This window comes from Lissotriton vulgaris, chromosome 8 (assembly GCF_964263255.1).
Source record: "Lissotriton vulgaris chromosome 8, aLisVul1.2, whole genome shotgun sequence".
NCBI classification, from domain to species: domain Eukaryota; kingdom Metazoa; phylum Chordata; class Amphibia; order Caudata; family Salamandridae; genus Lissotriton; species Lissotriton vulgaris.
In genome coordinates, this window is record NC_141696.1 from 107,532,912 (window position 1) to 107,545,844 (window position 12,933).

The window sequence follows — 12,933 nt, forward strand, 5'->3', positions numbered from 1 at the left end:
TTGAAACCTAGGGCTGGGTACGCAGCAGTGGGTCCCCAAGAGGGGTTAAGCAGGTTGCCGAGGGGCAACAATAGAAATACCCTGGAACAGACACCATAGACGTCCACTGATAGGGAAGAGAAGGACCAGGTGTTAAAATTCCGATATCACCCACATAGGGCGCCTGGGCATGCTTGTTGGTGTGGAGAGGGGGTGGGAGGTTAGGGGGGTAAAATGCAGATACTAAATGGTGTTGTTAACCAGACACCCCTATGGGGTGACCACTGTGACATCTTTGCTGAGCATACGATTTGATGCGCCGCCCGGCCTCAGGGTTGTGGGCTAATTGGCTGTGTGCGAATTTACTATTATTTTTATGTATGCTTTGTGATATCATAAGTGTACTGGTTGCCTTATTTTGTGCTCTTGTTTCTAATTCTGCAATAAAAACAAATAAAAAAAAAAATGACTGACTTTTACGTTGCTTGTTTTTTTTTACTCAAAAGGCAGTGTCTTGTACACACTCTCTCTCAGAACCATCCTTCCTACACTTATATGAACTACCACGGACAAATTCTGGAAGCTAGTTCTCTTCCTTTCAACAACTTGAAAGGACTAATTTCTGTCATGGTATGTGGAGTAATACGGTATAACCATAGTTGTCCCCTTAAAACACTTAACCAAACACTTCCTTGTTTGACAGCTTCAACAACAAAACTCTTCAAAACACGATTAACGCATTCAACTGGTCGGTATAAAGATGTAAGTATATATTTAATGCCACAATTGTTTAAAAATTACTTCATTTCTGATACGGTCAATGGCATGCCATTATCAGAAATTAAAGTAGAAGGACAACCTTCATGTGCAAAGACTTCTTTCAGGAAACTTATAACTGCACATGTAGTTGCTTGCGACACAAATTTCACCTCAGGCCACTTTGAAAGGTAAACAACTAAGACCAATGCAAAACGCTACTTTCTGGTAACATGTTAAAAGGTTCTGATATATCAAAAGCAAGTTTTTACCAAGGTTCTGTGGGCCATTCAACCATTTTTAAAGGTGGAATATTCACTCTCAATTTTTTTTTCACCAAAAACACATACTTCACATTCCCTGACTGTGTGATCAATAAATCTATCCATACCGGGCCACCAGAAATAATTCCTAATCAACCATTTCATGGATGAAATGCCAGGATTTGTTTTGTGATCAATTTTTAAAATTGCATCTTACATTTCTTTCGGAGGAACACATTTACTACCTTTAAAAAGTAGATCACTCTCAAACTCCAATTCTTCAGCCACATTAAATAAAGGTAATAATGCTGTTCTGATTTCATTCTCCCTTGGCCATCCTTATGTTACAATTGTTTTTATATCCTTCCAATCCTTACCATTGCGTACACATTCTTCCCACACATTCTCAGTTATATCATTAAACTGCACAGGTACATCATTAATATTGACCACAAAATCAGAATCTTTGACTACATTCACCTCATTGTGAACACAAGGTAACAGTGATAAGAAATCTGCTGTCACATTTTTCTTTCCAGGAACATACACAATTTTGAAGTTGTATTCTTGGAGTCTAGATGCTAACCTAGCGATTCTTGCCGTGGAATTCCAACCACCACCTGAAGACAGAATGTTGACTAATGGTTTATGGTCTGTCCTTAAAGTAAATTTGCTGCCCCACACATATAATCGATAATGTTCAATAGCCCATACACATGCAATTAACTCTCTCTCGATCAGAGCATACTTGCTCTCAGTTTCATTTAGTGTTCTCGATGCAAAAGCCACATTACACACCTCTTTACCACTTATTTGTGACAACACTCCTCCTATGCCATATAAACTTGCATCTACTGTGATAACACATTCCCTCCACATACAAAATGGCTTTTAAGTGGGTGCACCAACAATCTCTGATTGTATATCCTCAAAAGCTTTTTGTTGTTCGTTTGACCACACATAGGGTGTATTTTGTCTTAACAGTTTTCTCAAAGGTTCCATCTTTATCACAAATTTGCTATAATATTCACACATGCCTGCAAATGATAATAATTGATCCTTATTGTTTGGTGCTGGTGCATTTAGTATAGCATCTACATTAGATGATTTGGGAATTACACCATCACTTGACAAAGTATGCCCTAAATATTCAACAGATTTCCTGTACAATTTGCATTTATGTGCCTTGCGGTTGAGACAATGTTTTTCTAACCTCTTGCAAACTTCATTTAAATGCTTCCCGTGTTCTGTGTCATCTTTTGAAAAAATCAAAATATCATCTTGGAAACATTTTACATATTGATCAATATCTCTAAACATCTGAAACATTGCTCTTTGAAAAACGGATGCAGCTGATGCCAAACCAAAAGGCATTCTTGTGTATTGATACAAACCATGAGGTGTAATGAATGCTGTAAGCTTTTTTGAGTCTTCCGTGAGTTTGATCTGGTGGTAAGCGGATCTTAGGTCTAACATAGAAAAAATGTTTGCATTCTCCAACATTAACACCACTTCATTTATGTTGGGAAGAGAGTGACAATCTATAATGATATTTGAATGTAATGTCCTCAAATCAACACATACCCTCAATCTTTGGTCTGATTTGTGCAATAAAACAATGGGGGAAACCCATTCAGAGGATTTAATTTCTTCTTCAATAATCCCTTCACTTGCGAGTTCCTGAAGCATATCTCTTACTCCTTCTCTTACATTGATTGGTACACCCCTCAACTTTTGTTTTACAGGACATGCATTTTCTTTTATAACAATTCTGTGTTAAAAATGTTTGAGTTTTCCCAACCTGTAACAAAACACATTCTTGTAATTATTTATTCATTTTGTTTCTTTTTCACCACTACTTATAATCGCAATTTTTTCTTGGTTCATATCATCACTTAACATCACTGGTTCCTTTGATCGTGGATTCAAAATGATGCCCAACTTCCACTGATCACGCCAAACTAGTACGTTTACACCTTTCACAGCAATATATAATTTTACTTCTGCACATCTTCCTTTAAATTATAATAGAACATAAAAATATCCCTCCATATCGATTTTTGATCCATTAAAACTTTCGGCTACAATATCAGTCGCTTGTATTTGCCTATCTTACATATTTCACTCATTTTTTCATTGTAGTACGGTTGAGTGATCATGGTCCAAGGGGAACCAGAATCAGCCAAAAGCTCTAGTCCTGCTCCTAATACTAATACAACACATTTAGGAGCTCTCAAAATGCCCCCTTCCTTCGAATCTACTCCATTATTAATAATGGATACCACAAAACCCTTCTCAGTCAGAATTTTCCTTGTACTCACTATCGTTATTTACTATATAAGTTTCAGATATGCTAGAAACCATACCATGTGTTTGAGTAAAATTCCTTCTATTGTCTCTGCAACCATTAACAAAATGTCCCATTCTACCACATTTCCTGCATTCTCTGTTAATAGCAGGGCAACCCATGAATGATGCCATATGGGTTCTACCACCACACCCGTAGCATGAATTTTGATTTACATAACTATTGTTTCATTTAAAAGAATTGCTATTGTTGTATTTACCCACACTAAATTTTGAATGTGGTACCTCGCTCTTGTGTTCACTTTTGTTTTTTAGCACACATACTTCTTCCACCCCATCTGTCTTAACAACATTCTGTTTCACAGTTTGCATCCACTTTTCTGATTGCTCTAGTGCTTTTGCTGTAGCTATTGCTTCTGTTAATTTTGGATCACCCATAACCCAAAGCTTTTCCTGTATTTTCTTGTTTCTTACATGTACAATGATCTGATCTCTAATCATTTTATCTGCCATTATGCCAAAATTACAATGCATACTTAATGATCTCAAATCAGTTAAAAAATCTTCAAAAGAGTCTTCCTCTTTTTGTGCCCTGGTATAAAATGTAAATGTTCAGTGTGATGTTAGTTGTTGGTTTAAATCTCTTCTCCATTCTTAACATTGCTTCCACATACACATTTATATTTTCTTCTCCCTCTTGTGCTGTTACTTGAGGTAGGGCTCTAAGCACTACCTGCCCTTCTGATCCTAAACAATGTGAGAAAATACTATTCTTCCTTTCTGCTCCCATGCGTTCACCATCAATGGCTTTCATGTATGTTACAAATTCTTCCTTCCATCTTATCCACTGTATGGGTGGATCACCCTTGTGTTGTTCCTGGTGGTTCAAATTGCTATTCGTGAAATTAGTTTTGGTTGTAAAATCCCAATTGCAACAAATTTCTTAGTGTTTTGTTAATTTTTTGTACTTGGAATGTATCTAATACTTGTCTTTGTAATCATGTAATCCTTTACACTGTGTAAACTGACAAATATTTCTCTCACACTCTTCTTGTATATTCAAATAAATATCACACTCCGCATTTTCCCTCTTTTGTAATTAATAGTCTCCTTTTCTTTTTTTATCGATCACTCACCCGAACCTTTTGATGTTCAGAATTACTTGCCGTGTGAAGCGCTCCTCACAATTCCGTTTAAATGTCATTATTTCACCTCTGTTAACATCGCCGACTACTTGTGTCTTGTTGTTATGGTAACCTCAAAATGGCAGCCACGTTGCGCGTCCTCAAGTGCGCGGCATGATGTCAGCAAATAACGCACTTGTTTCTTCCGAATGTTGCTGACGCTTCTGCTGTTCGATGCAGATCTTCTTGGATACTGACCATGGACGTTCTTCTTCGTTGCACCGTTCCACACTGATCTTCGTTACACCAGTACTTTGTTTATTTTTGAATGCCTTTGTTGTTTCTTCTTCTTTCTTCTCCAAAACTATATATCCTGTATATGGTTTCTCCGTAATTTTCACCTCACAGAAGGCAGTGGAGCTGATCTTGCAATTTGTATTTCCTTTGTGCTCCGATACTCCTTATATAATATTTTACAATTTCCCTCAAATTCCTGTTAGGTTCTGGAAACACTCCGTACCTGTGCTGTTCCGATGACAGGATTGTTCTTTAACTCGTCGCCATTGTAATAATCCACTGAAATTCTTAAGCTTGGTAATTGGTTTATTAATCACAGAATGGCAAAATACATCTCTCCAGTTGTGGCTCCAGATGCAACTGAAACCCAGCTGGAATCTACAAACTGACACTCTACATGGAACATGGAACACATAAGAAAGTATACAAAGCACATACCACATAATCCAAAGCATAAGCTCATATTTGTTAAAGCTATAGGACAAATAATATGGTAACAGAATGTAACAGGGTGGATGGATGGATAATGGATGGATGAGTAAAAGGGTGGATGAAGGAATGGATGAGTGAAATGATGGATGGAAGGATACGTGATGGATAGGTTTGTAAATGATTGAAAATGGACATGTATTGGCACACAGATGGAAGGACAGACTGAATGGTGAAAGACTGAATGATGGATGAAAGTATGATTACACCTTGTAAGCCCCATTATCTTGAGCAACATTTCCTATACATTGACTTTTACATTTATATGTGTCATTGTCTCTATATAATATCTGTGTGTTGTAACACACTCCGACACCCTGCCCTACATACTTGGGATGAGTAGCACAGAGGTCTGGCCCGAGACCAGGGTTCAATTTCCCGCCTCGGCGGGTCTTGGGCTCAAAATTCCACGGACCTGATAATTCTCGCCTCGTGCCTATTCCAACCATGGAGTCCCACTCTGCAACTCTGGGCTTGCTTGCTTAAGCTCCACAACAGCCCCCACAACGCTAAGGATGCCTAGCCTCCACCTGGGGGGTGCCCAGGAGTGGACGCCTCACAGGGAAAGCCAGGATGGGTTCCACAGCGGTATTCGTACAAGCGCCTTGAGACCCTTGCGGGTGAGAAGTGCGCTACAAGTATCAATTTACATTTACTATAAAAGAAATTAAATACACATGAGAGAGGGTCTATGTGAAGATGAGGTGCACCATTTGGAGGGTGGTAGCAAGGCCAGGCTGGCCGGACTGGGCATCGGGTGTTACCCTGGGAGCTGTAAAGATGGGGTATGTGGGGGCGGTTTTGTTACCACAAAAAAGACCTGCACATTTGCTTAAAGCTGCGCACAAACTGAAAAACCATGAAGTGCACAATTGTCTCAACCTATTATAAACTTATTTTCACTTGTACTTAAGTGGTTGTCTATTTACTTACTTAAATACTATTGCTCAACCTCCTCTGATGTGTCTGTAAAACTTACCTTTTGTCCTGAATTTTGACCTCCTGTCCTGAATTTTTTTCCTGAATTTTGACCCTTTGTCCTTAATTTTTACACTCACTGTCCTGAATTTGCACTCATGCCAGTTGGTCATCCTACTTCCATGTTAGTCCTTTGTGTGCTTGAAAAGTATAAAATTTAATCGCGTAAATCTACGGACTAATACGATGTTTAAAGAATTTTCTAAAATTGGGTATAAAATCTGAAGTTGTCTTCCGCTCCCAGTCATTCCGTTTAAATTTAAATATAACGGGGACCTTGGCGGTTGAAGTTCCAGTCCAAGATGGCGGCCTCGCGTGCTGCTCGTTTCTTTTATCATTCACCGGCGCGTGAAGGGTCTTGGCAGGGTTGTATTTCGCTGACGCAGCCCGTGGCGCGGGGCTGACGTCTGCAGGTGCCCGCCTTCTTTTCTCTTTTTCAATTTGGTGCGAGCTTTGGCGGGAGTCGGCTTCAGTCACTTGTTGTCAGGCGAGCGGTGACAGCTGAGCGGGAGCCGGCAAGTCAGTTCCCGAAGGACAGCCTGTGCGACAGACGCCATAGCACCGCCACCGCCTGAGCAGGCCGAGTCACTCCACTGCTACCAGAGGGAGACCCGTGCCGAGACCGAGCACCAGCTCACCGCCGCCGCCACTTCGCCTCCCCAGGCCGAGCAGCCCACCCCAGTCGCCGCCGACATGCATGTCATCAAGAGAGGTGAGCGGGCGCCTGGTCCCCTCTTGTAACCCAACCCATGCAGGGGCAGAGCAGCAACAGCCCTTACCCTGCCGCAGCTGCAGGGTTTCCCGCCCTTTCAGTCGCAAGCCGCAGGGAGGGGCGCGCGAAGCCAACCGTCTCTTTGATTCAAAAGCCAACCTGGTTCCCGCCAAGGCTTCGCAGGGGGCGCAAGTTGCATAACTCTCCCACTGGGAAACATATTTTTAAGACCCTCCCTCCCCCCACATTGTTCCTGTGATGTGTCCTCTCTAGTTTAAATGGACTTGTTTTTTAGTTTTCAGCTACCGACCCCTATTTGTTTAGAACCCACCCCCAATATGCTCTTTCCATGGGTATAGAACATATTTATCTGGTCCAGTGCCTTATTTCAATAGACGCCCCGAAATGCTACTCTGTTTTTGAAGTTATTGACCCATTATTGCATGGAAGGACCTCCACGACCCCCCCCCCCTTAAGAAAAGTAATGCCACTATAAGGTTGGGGGTTGTAGCCCTGCGATTCGCAGCTCTGCAGACTCTGGCTTTGTCCTGTTTGGCGCGCTAGCTTGACAGGCGACAACAGCGGATTCTCGGGAAGGGTGGGCAAGATCACATGCAGAGAACAAACATTTACACAACACTTGCTCCATTTCACCTTTAGAAATGTTCATGGTCCACTATCAACTAAACGTATTAATTATATAACAATATCATATTTCTAGATTATTGCATAACTACAATAACGTTTTTTTGATAAATTTGCCATGCTACTGACTGGCGACGGATTGCTTCTTTGTCCTTTTGTGGAGCGGCTCACAATCCCGCGCCGCTCATTATTCAACCTCCAGGATGAGCTCCTGCATCCTCCCTGCCCCGCCAGAAGCAGCCATACACAGTGATCACTGGAGTGGTCACATCGGCTATGACGAACGTTTTGTTTTATTTAGGGGGAACTGAGAAAGGAAGTCCCAGTATTGTATATTCTAGATCTAGTCCTACTTTTGTTGGAAGTTGGGGACAAAATTGCAAGATATTGGTTTTACCCCAATTACTTTTAAGTACCTGCTCCTGATCAGAGAACCCTATAAATATTCGGGTTTCAACTAACCTAAGGTTTGACTGGCTTACAACAGACAGTCTAAGTCGGACAAGCAGTAGCACCATGAATATTATTCAGTTTACCTTTTCATGTTCATATTCCACATTCTGCTGTTTACCAACTTACAGGGGGCCTTTGGAGACCCCCCAAGTTGGCTCTCGCCCTGTGCAGTGGGGGGGGTCACACTGCTCGACCAAAACAACACACTGCTCGACCAAAACAACTAAATGATTTTAGGCTAAGTCTGCAAAACAAGATTTGCCCTTCACTGGCTCAAATAGCATTTTTTTTCATCACCTTCTTTCCATCCTCTAGAAATGATGGACTCGGCGGTATGTGTATTCCACTTTTTATGTGGGGGACCCTCCAGATGTCATTCAGCAGAAAAAAATCCAGTGGCATACGACTCATCAAAAACCTCACTACTATTTGGTTCTTGTGGGGAAGAGAATTATATTTAGCCCGTCGGGGCACTACAATCTGGGCCTATCTTTGACTCAGTAACTAACGATCTGTCCCAAGTAACATTAGATCCTGAAACTCAATTGGTCTTGGTCCCCCACTTCAGTAGGAGACCAATGGACAATATGCTCCACAAAGAACTACTGCTCTTCATCTCTTTTGAGCTTATATATTGACAAATTATAGGGGTGGCACACAAGATAATCACTCGGGTCTCCTGAAATGTTGGACAGTTGAATTCAGTTCAGCGATCAAGAACAATTGCTGCTTTGTTCAGAACTACTTTTTTTGCAGTTGGAATGAAGCGACTAATCAACTTAATTGATGGACCTCTAGTCCTGTAAATGTAGATTTTTGTAAGTAGTACTTCCCTCTATTTCTTCAAGCTCTTTTTAAGCGTTTCTGCAACTGCCGGTCCTATTTGAAAAAATAATGTTGCTGTTGGAAGGGCTTGTTGGCTGCATATTCAATACACCCATTCTTTGGAGCGGCCATTTTGTCATGAATCCCTGGTTCGGGTCATGGTTTAGGGGACATTGCTTTGTGATGATGTAAGCCCTCTGACCTGAATATAGAGTACTTAGTCAAGCTGCTTTGTCATCCTATGACCAAGGATCATTGATGTAACCTTGTTTCAAGGATACGGTTACATAAATGAATTCTTGCTATCTGCCTGCCCATGGTCATCCTGACTTGTACTCTGAAAGGTTCGTAACCTCTACCATGGAAATGTTTTTCTATATGGCCTGAGCTTGTTCTGGTATAATGCTGAACTCAAGGCTGCCCCTGCTTAACTTGAAAGATAACTGACTTGTTTACTTAAGCCCGAATAACAATTTGGAAGATTAACGAAGGGCAGAGGTGAGGCTTGTGGTAAACTTTGCCCAGTTGATGTTTGTTCTTGGGTTTTGAGTCCAGCAAGCCTTGAGTGACTGCATCCAGGAACATCAAACTCCTACGGAGGGTCGTTTTCACGTTTTAATTGTGAAATGCACTTTTTGAATTTCGTTGCTGTAAGTAACACTTTGTATATATGGCTAAACCCATAAAAATTCTTACAAGCAGTAGATCAATGGTGTAGACACTACTTATGGCGTATTAAGAGCCTTAGATAGTTGTCTACCATAGTCTTGATGATTATACATTAATCTGTGTTCACCAAAGAGGTGATTGTGACATTTTACAAAATTTAAGCTCCTCATAAATACACTGCCTAAACTAACTCCATCCTGTTAATTGTACTTGTGGTTGGCGCAGCCTAAATTTCTCTTACCAGGAAGAGTGGAATTGTGTGACAGGACATAACAATATTAAGCAGTAGGGCTAACTAAACTTTGCGTCAAGAAATGGCAGCTTATGCAGCACATTGTGAAGCTGTATTGGCTATGTTGTCATTTTTATAAATGTTAAAACTATATGGATGAGAAAATGTCGACTTATTAATCAGTTGCACACAATAAACAGCTATGGACAAACTAAAGGTAACTAGTCTCTGCATAACAAAGGGCCTGCCACTGCATGGCAACATGTGATTTGTGTTTTTATTAACTTTTGATCTGTTTGAGCAAGTAAACTTTTTCCCCCTGCCAATTATGCAGAAGATGGATTGTGGCAAATACTTATCTGGAAAACTTCACTGAATCTCATAACCACAACTGCCCTGTCTACAAACTGAAGAGCCCTAATGTCTCTTGAGACTTTATGCATTAAAGCTATACGAGCAGTAAAAATGAGTCCAGTCTTAAATACACGAGATTTCTTTAAATAACTGCGTTCATTTCCCCCGATATCTATGGTAAATATCGTGTGCATTGTTTACAATTTGCAGTTTACTTCTCATACTAAACACTAACCACTTCTATTTTCTAGATGGGCGTGAGGAGCGTGTCATGTTTGACAAAATTACTTCCCGTATCCAGAAGCTCTGCTATGGACTTAACCTTGACTTTGTTGACCCAGTAAGTTGAATGTCTTCTAAGGGTCTATCTTGGTGGAGTTGCTCTTACCCGAATGCCTAATTTAGCGTAGTTCTGCCGCCCTGCCCACGCCACCTAAAGCACACACCTCCTCAAGCAGAGCTTGAAGAATAGGCTCTTCATAGAGGCTGGGGTTATAGCTAGTTATCGGTTGGTTAAGATTTGCTGTTCGATCCAGCACATTGCCATGTCTTGCACTATAGAAATGCCCTTGTAATATAACACACTGATAGAAAGGGGTTGGCTCTAACCACCCTGTTGCCCATTGTTCTCTGGAATCAGTGCATTATGCATTTATTCACACATGGTCTGCGAGTTATAGATGAATCCGCGATGGTGTAAAATTCAAGAAGCATGAATTATTAACTTAGGATACTTATTTCGCTACAAACATGTAAAAAAAACATGGCATTTCAATTAAAACAAACTAATATCCTCAAAAGAATAAATTGTAACACAGTCGGCAATGGAGCAATTCCGGTTTTAAAAGCAGCAGTTGTCGACTCCCAACAGATAGTACAACATCCCTGCTCGGGAATTTGAGTTATAGCTGGGCGTTCATTATTCACGAAATTGCATTTTAACCAAATCACAACATGTTATACGGATTCCAACATTTCCGTTTGAGCAATGATTACACGGGAAGCACTCTTAGCAGTTTTTACATTTTTCCCATGTTGTGCATTTCATTTCAACACTAACATTCTTTAGTTCTTGAACTAGTGTATGTAAATTACAATCTGCTTATGGATTGATCACTACACCCGTGAGTTGATTGCTTAAAAAAAATGCATACAATGAGTCCCGTTTGACAAAATGGGACATGAACGTACTGGAGAGTAGTGAACATAAAATAAACAAATGTTGTGAGCATCATTACGTAAAGAGACCAGGAAAACAAGATTGAGGAAGCAGGACCTTTTCAGGTTGACTGCTCTTAGAAAATTGGGTATCTGATATACAGCTCATTAAAGTTTTTACTGCATACTACTTGTACTCAGTAGCCTCCCAGACATAAGACAATCTGATCATGTGCTCCATGATGTGCTTATTCATCTTTTGCAAGGGGGGGAAGGAGGGAGGGGGGGAAGGGGAAGGGGGGGGGTGGGGGGAGTCAGGGGCCAAGACGGGTTAGGTTCAATTAACCCTGCATGAAAATGGCTCTCCAAATACACCAATGCATTAAAATGCTGACATTGGCCATTATAGATAACGTGTAGAACTTTTTCTTATTTAGACGCAGATAACGATGAAAGTAATCCAAGGTCTATACAGTGGTGTCACCACTGTGGAACTGGACACTCTTGCAGCAGAGACCGCTGCCACTCTTACTACCAAACACCCAGACTATGCCATCTTGGCGGCGAGGATTGCAGTTTCCAATTTGCATAAGGAAACTAAAAAAATATTCAGCGGTAAGATGCTCATTCAAATGTTATGACATGAAAGTGTAAAGTATTGGACGCTAGTTGGCTTACATTTTTTTGGGGGGCTAGCTACTCTATTGTGAGTTCTTCAGTACACAGGCTGATGTTGCTGAGGAGTGATTGTTCTCAATAATTCAATAAAGGGGACACCTGCTTTTGAGCCATGGCTCTAAAGCGAGAGTTGTTTGTGCTGCAGTTTTGCTTGCCCCCGATCTCTCCATTCTGACTTGTCTGCTAGAGGCAGTCGTTATACCATTCAGGTTGTATAACACCTGTGATTTAAGTGCTTGGCAAATTCAGTTTTTGGTCTGCTTTATGTTGCTTATACAGAGCCTCTTGCTTCATCTGACAGTGCGGCATCAGTTCTCGATCTGTCTGGAATAGTATCAATTAGTTGAGGGCCAGTTTGTTATTAGTAGCTATAACCCAGAATGAGTGCGATCTCTCTGCACATTGCCACTTGTTTGCTTAAGAGGCTTGGGAGTCCTGAGGGTACTCTTGGTCTGTAATGGAGAGAAGTGAATCCTACCCAGTGCTGTGACACGGTGTATATACATTTCCAGTTAAGCCTCTGCCTTTTTGTAGTAACCAGATTAGATTGTGGTTTCACAACTTGAGGGCAAATCATTAGCAGTTAAGTTAACTATGGATCGTTGTTTGAGGAGCATTGGTAATAGGGTTGGAGGAAAATTGTGAAGGATAGCTAATTTTATTTAGTTCTAAACAATTTCCTTTTCATATGGCTTGTTCTTTTAGAGACGTTTACAAATTGTCTTGCAGCTTCAGTGCTCCTCTTATGCACCTGCCACTCTTCCCAGTTGAGCTTTTGACTATTCATTTTTGTTAAAACACAACTGTTTTATAGATACATTGTTGCCTAGAAATGCAGGGTCTGATTTTTGTTTTGTACTTTCTTTTTAGATGTGATGGAAGACCTGTACAACTACATCAACCCCCTCAATGCACGCCACTCTCCAATGATTTCCAAAGAGACTCTTGACATTGTCTTAGCCAACAAAGATGTAGGTTGAACCATTGGGTGTATGTGAGACATTGTTAATACCC

At 40.9% G+C, this 12,933-nt stretch overlaps 1 protein-coding gene across 1 annotated transcript in view; it reads left to right on the forward strand.

The window, feature by feature from the left end:
* The first annotated feature begins 6,591 nt into the window (after positions 1 to 6,591).
* The window catches only part of RRM1 (ribonucleotide reductase catalytic subunit M1), a 30,038-nt gene continuing 23,696 nt past the window's right edge, over positions 6,592 to 12,933 (forward strand). The window contains exons 1-4 of the mRNA XM_086933772.1: positions 6,592 to 6,905; positions 10,335 to 10,423; positions 11,679 to 11,856; positions 12,790 to 12,890. Of these exons, the coding sequence (XP_086789898.1) occupies positions 6,887 to 6,905; positions 10,335 to 10,423; positions 11,679 to 11,856; positions 12,790 to 12,890 (387 nt within the window). The 5' untranslated portion in view covers positions 6,592 to 6,886. The remainder of the gene's footprint in view (positions 6,906 to 10,334; positions 10,424 to 11,678; positions 11,857 to 12,789; positions 12,891 to 12,933) is intronic.